The 5,676-nt window shown below is 33.6% G+C and overlaps 1 protein-coding gene across 1 annotated transcript; it reads left to right on the top strand.

Annotated features, from left to right (window-relative positions):
* Positions 1 to 202: 202 nt before the first annotated feature.
* Positions 203 to 3,726, top strand: LOC104237343 (cyclin-D4-1-like). Its single transcript, XM_009791478.2, has 6 exons — positions 203 to 818; positions 1,423 to 1,509; positions 1,627 to 1,725; positions 2,036 to 2,237; positions 2,369 to 2,499; positions 2,932 to 3,726. Exons 1-6 carry the CDS (start codon positions 501 to 503, stop codon positions 3,169 to 3,171), a joined length of 1,077 nt encoding a protein of 358 aa, XP_009789780.1. The 5' UTR covers positions 203 to 500; the 3' UTR covers positions 3,172 to 3,726.
* Positions 3,727 to 5,676: the final 1,950 nt, after the last annotated feature.

The following is a 5,676-nucleotide window of genomic DNA, read 5'->3' as shown; positions in this document are numbered from 1 at the left end:
ACGTGTCAGATGTCGATTGGCGCGTGTAATAGCAATATTTAAGTAGATGTGGTCAAATATCGAAGTGGTTTGTAATTGACACACTTTTAAAAAAATTTAGTGTGCAATACTATTCCCGTATTTAACGTTATATGCAATATATATATATTTTATTTCCTTTTTGTGTTTGTTTATATAGAATCCAAAATTCCATAGGCTTCTCTCCCCAAAATCTATCCTTTAACCTAAACACAAATGTCCATTTTCTACATAAAACCTTCTTCTTCTCTTCTTCAGAACAGTCTCCAAACCCCACATTACTCTCTACACTCTCCTTCTTCCTCTTTTCTCTCTGTTTCTATTAAAACTCCAAAATGAAAAAATTGCTACAAATATTTACATGCAAAAAACTCTAGAAATCTTTTTCTCTTGAAAAAAAATTCAAACTTGTAAAGATGGGATTTTGATTAAAGGGTTTTAATAGCAAAGGCTGTTTTTTTTTTTGGCTTCGTTTTCAATTAATGGCTGAAAACAGCAATAATGGCTGTGTAGCCTCAAACCTACTTTTTTGTACAGAAACTAAGAGTAGTCTTTATTTTGATGATCTTGATTTTGACCAAAAAACAGTTCAAGAAAACAGTAAAGTTTTGAGCTTTAATAACTATGGCAAATCAGAGACATTATTGGTTGAATTATTTCCAAGTTTAAGTGACGAAACCTTTGGTTTTATGTTGAAAAGGGAAAAAGATTTTTGTCCTAAAGATGATTATCTTAAGAGGTTGAGAAATGGTGACTTGGATTTGAATGTTAGAAGAGAAGCTCTTAATTGGATTTGGAAGGTTATTATTGGCTTTTTTTTTTCTTTTTTTGATCATAATTTTATGTTAATTGTTTTGATGGTACTAATATATTGTGCCATTCTCTTCTGTCCTTTCCGTCTTCTTGAATCGAGTTTCTTTTGAAAACCGGTTCTCTACTCATTAGGGGTAGGGTTAAGGTCTGCTTACAGCCGTACACATTATACTCCTTAGACCCCACTCGTCGGATTTTTTGGGAGTGATTGTTATTGTTGTAATTTTATGTTAATTCTTGATTGGTCATTAGGAAAAAGTTTGAAAATTTAGGACTTTATATTCCATTTTAAACAACTCTATGTTTGCATTAATACCATCTTATTGTTTTACCCTTTTTTTTGGTAAATGCTAGTTTTCTCATTGAGTTCCTAGTTTTTTCCTGAAAATGGAGTTTTTTTAAATATCTGATGTCATTTTCTTTGGTTTTTGTATTTTTCTTAGGAATTTACTTGAAAATGACATTGATTAGTGGGACATAATTAGGCATCCATTGACTGATTTTAACAAACAAGAGTAAAATGTACACCTTTTATTGTGATTTTTCTGAATTAGTATTATTAATTTTTGATTTTGTTTTTGTGTGTTGCAGGCTCATGTGCATTATGGATTTGGAGAGCTGAGTTTTTGTTTGTCAATAAATTACCTTGATAGGTTTCTATCTTTGTATGAATTGCCAGTAAGTCTACTTTATATAATTTGTCTTACACTTTGTTTCTTTATGTTTGAACTTTTCACTATTGGTTGTTTTTCTACATTCTGCTAAATTGTTTTTTTTTTTACCTTGGATTTACAGGGAGGTAAAACTTGGACAATTCAATTGTTAGCTGTTGCTTGTTTATCCCTTGCAGTTAAAATGGAAGAGATTAATGTTCCCTTGACTGTTGATTTACAGGTGAATAAAAATATACATTCAAGAACTTGTTTTGTTAATATTTATATGATTAAGGTTTCTTGAATCAGAGTAAAGCGTACTCTGGTGCACTAAGCTCCTGCTATGCGCGAGTTCCGCGAAAGGGCCGGACCATAAGGTTGTTTTGCCCGCATACCTTGCATTTTTGCAAGAGTCGGTTTCCACGGCTCGAACCGGTGACCTCCTGGTCACATGACAATAACTTTACCGGTTACGCTAAGTATCCCCGCTCCCCTTCATTCTCTTGGATTAGAGTGTTTGTAGTAAATCTTGAGTTTTTTTTTTTGGACAGGTTGAGGAGCCTAAGTATTTATTTGAAGGTAAAACAATACAAAGGATGGAGCTTATGGTATTGAGCACATTGAAATGGAGAATGCAGGCTTATACACCTTGCAAATTCATTGATTATTTTATGAGAAAGATGAATGCTGATCAAATCCAATCAAGGCAATTGATTTCTAGATCAATGCAACTAATATTAAGCACAATAAAAGGTTTTTACTCTCACCACATTCTTTTTGATTTCTAGATCAATGGTACAATTGAATTCAAATTGTACCATTTTTTGGTCCTTAGGATCATTTAAGTGTTTGATTCAGTCTTTGGTTGGGAAAATTGAATGCAGGTATTGACTTCTTGGAATTCCGGCCTTCTGAAATTGCTGCAGCAGTGGCAATGTCTGTTTCTTTAGGGGAAAGGCCACAAGCAAAAGACATTGATAAGGCAATGCCTTGCTTCTCCAAACAAGTAGAAAAGGTGAAAATTTTTGGTTGGTGCCCCATGTTATAAAATTCTTGATTCTTGTCCCCCACCCCGACTTTGGACGAGTGGAAAGAGTACAACACGTGATGCATAGGTTAGGCGCATGTCATAGATTTGGACGCAACGACACACAAAAGCCATTAGTATTTAAGTCGAAAAGGGAAAAAAGGCAATATCATTATCCATCGCGTTTCGAACCCTGCACCGTAGCTCCCCGGGGATTTCTTGATTAAAAAAGAGAGCATCATGAGTCTTTGTACGCGGTTTTACCCTGCACCAATGTTTCCCTACCTGGGATTTCTTGATTATCACATCAAATAAAATAAAAAAGCCTCTTGATTCTTGATGCATTAAAAATTACCAACTTGTTTTTATTTATTTATTTTAAGTGGGGTTTAATTTTTTTAATTTTCTGTGATTTTACAGGACAGAGTGATGAAGTGTCTTGAGTTGATTCAAGATTTGACATTGGTTAGTGGGACTAGTGCTACCACTACTGCAGCAGCTGCTGCATTAGTACCTCAAAGTCCCAATGGGGTGTTAGAAGCTGCATGTTTGAGCTATAAAAGTGGTGAAGGAACAGTTGGCTCGTGTCCAAATTCATCACACAGTAATAGTCCAGATGCTAAAAGGAGGAAACTTGACACAACATCATCCATTTCTTGAGGGGACTAGAGGGAAAAGAAGTCATGAAAATCTGAATTTTTTTAACCCCTTAATGGAAGATTTATTGTGTGGCTTTTAAAAGTCAGTCGCAGACAAAAGCAAATTTGAAAAAGAGAGAAAAGGGTGGAAAAATAGGGAAGGTCCCATGCTTTTAGCATGAAAAGAATTGTCACCAGCTGTTAATAATAATAATATCCTGAGTTGTCAACAACCATAGTAATAGGAGGTTGAGGAGAAGGATGGAGTTTTGTTTTATTTTATTTTATTTTACCATTTTTTGGGTTATTATTTTAATTTCAAAATGAAAAAAAAATATAGAAAAGGTTGGGATAGGGAGGAGGCTGAAGAAAAAAAAAAGGAAGGATAGAGGATTAAGTAGTATAGTTAGTGGAGGATATTAAATGGTGGTATTGTTTTATTATTGCTATTTTGTAGTGAAATTTTGATGTATTTTAATGGCACTCCATATGCTTATTTCTTGGAGTAGCCATGTAGATGAGGTGTTATGGAATAAAACTTCCAAAAAAAAGGCCTTGTGCTCTTCATTTTTGTTAATGATGGTGCATTGTGTTCAGGGTGTTCGGTCAGTACGGTACGATATTTAAATATTTTGGTTTGGTATTTTCGGTATTTGATTTTGTAAAATGCTATTCCAATATCGTATATAACTAAATTCGGTATGGTTCGATTTTTCTCCTTTCGGTTTCGATTTATTTGATTTGGTAACTTCGACGGTATTATTCTTAATTAAAGTACTCGAAAGTACAAAACTAAAAACGTTTGTTGATAAAAGTTTTGTCCAAAATTAACAAATATCAACCCAAAGAGAAAAAACTATATATAAAAAAATAAATTTGATCATTAGAAATGTCTTGTTACTAGTAAGAGTTATTGATGAATTTAGAGAATAAAGGAAAGTAAAATTTAAGATGTCTTATATTTATGTTATAACTAATAATATGTGAATTGTACAATATAATATATATTTCGGTACGACGTTTGGCAATAGATTTTGTCAAAATAAATTTGGATTTTATTTGGCAAACACGTGTTTGACCATAGATTTTGCCTACATTTTGGCAAAATTCCAAACCCCAAATTAGCTCAGTAGTTGGTTTTGAGCCAAAATATATACAAACACTAAGCTAGTGTTTGACCATAGATTTCCAAATTTATTTTGAAAAATTTGATTTGGGTGAAGTTTGGTTTGAAGATAAAAATGTGTTTAGATATACGTTTTCAAAACATATTTCCCAACTTTATTTTAAAAAAATATGTATATAATTTCCATGTTTTGGAATTTTGGCCCAAAATCAGCAATTGGGGTGATTTTGGGATTTGGGGTTTGGGATTTTGCCAAAATATGAGCAAATTTTATGGCCAAACATGAGTTTGCCATGGCCAAACTAGTCCTAATAATATACATGTTTTTCCAAAATAAATTTGGAAAATATGTTTTGAAAACGGATGTCTAAACACATTTTCATCTTCAAACCAAATTTCATCCAAATCTGAGTTTTCAAAATAAATTTGAAAAGACGAAATATATAAACAACCCCTTCAAATTGTCTTCAACGACCAGCGGAACACCTCAACTGATCCATTTACCATTTAGACACTTCAAGTGACTATTAAGTGTATCAAGTAAACACCTCAGGCCCACATGGCAAGTTACGTGTATTTTAGTTTCATTTGGGCGCGTGAGACTTTTATCAGATGTTTTCTCTCTTGTATTCAAAATTAAATTACATTTTGTATGTGGGTCCCACGCTATATCATTATATTTTCCTCTAACCTTTTTTACCCAACTAGTTCAGGCTTCTTCTTCCTCATAAGCACTGTTGAAACAAAATTCCGGCCACTGTTCCGGTGAAGGTTCCACTACTTCATTTTTCCCCCTCTATTTCTTCTATTTTTCTCTTCTACTAATTATAGGAAAAATCAAGAACTCGAAAATTCAAAGACTAAAAAGTGACGCCAAATCTAGTGGTCTTCAAGGTTATCCATGGCTAAAGAAGTTATCACAGGCAGTGTTGAAACAAATTTTGAAGAGGTGTTCAAGTTGAGGCATCCAACTAGAGATTTTGTTTCTTGAGGCAGAAAGATTCAAACAATCTCATTTGCTTGGAGAATAATTTTTCGATAATGGAGGTCGCATAATCCGGCGAGGTCAATTAATGATCCCTTGGTGGGTTCTCTTTTTGACTATTCTCTGTTATTTCATATTGGTTTAAATATTAATTTGTTGGGGGAAGGAATTTAAGAAAAGGAGATGGAGGACATGACTGATGCAAAGAAGAAGATGAAAGGGAGGGGGAATGGGGAGGGCGGAAGGGGAAAGGGGGTGGGGTAGTGCTGGTGAGGGTTTTTATTTAATTTTTAATGTATTTTTTTTTAATTATGTGGCAATTTTTTATTCCAATTTACACTTGTCATTTTTTAATTAGCACATTTGATACATCATTGGCAAGTGTATTCACGCATAGAGTCTTCAGCACTCGGGTG

Source organism: Nicotiana sylvestris, chromosome 5, assembly GCF_000393655.2.
Source record: "Nicotiana sylvestris chromosome 5, ASM39365v2, whole genome shotgun sequence".
Taxonomy (NCBI): domain Eukaryota; kingdom Viridiplantae; phylum Streptophyta; class Magnoliopsida; order Solanales; family Solanaceae; genus Nicotiana; species Nicotiana sylvestris.
This window is presented reverse-complemented; position numbering and strand designations above follow the sequence as displayed.

Bases quoted from the DNA above. Each gene is read 5' to 3' on its own strand.
- LOC104237343 (XM_009791478.2), top strand. From the start codon at position 501: ATGGCTGAAAACAGCAATAATGGCTGTGTAGCCTCAAACCTACTTTTT. The intron at 1,510-1,626 runs GTAAGTCTACTT...TTGGATTTACAG, and splicing joins TATCTTTGTATGAATTGCCA to GGAGGTAAAACTTGGACAAT. The intron at 2,500-2,931 runs GTGAAAATTTTT...GTGATTTTACAG, and splicing joins TCTCCAAACAAGTAGAAAAG to GACAGAGTGATGAAGTGTCT.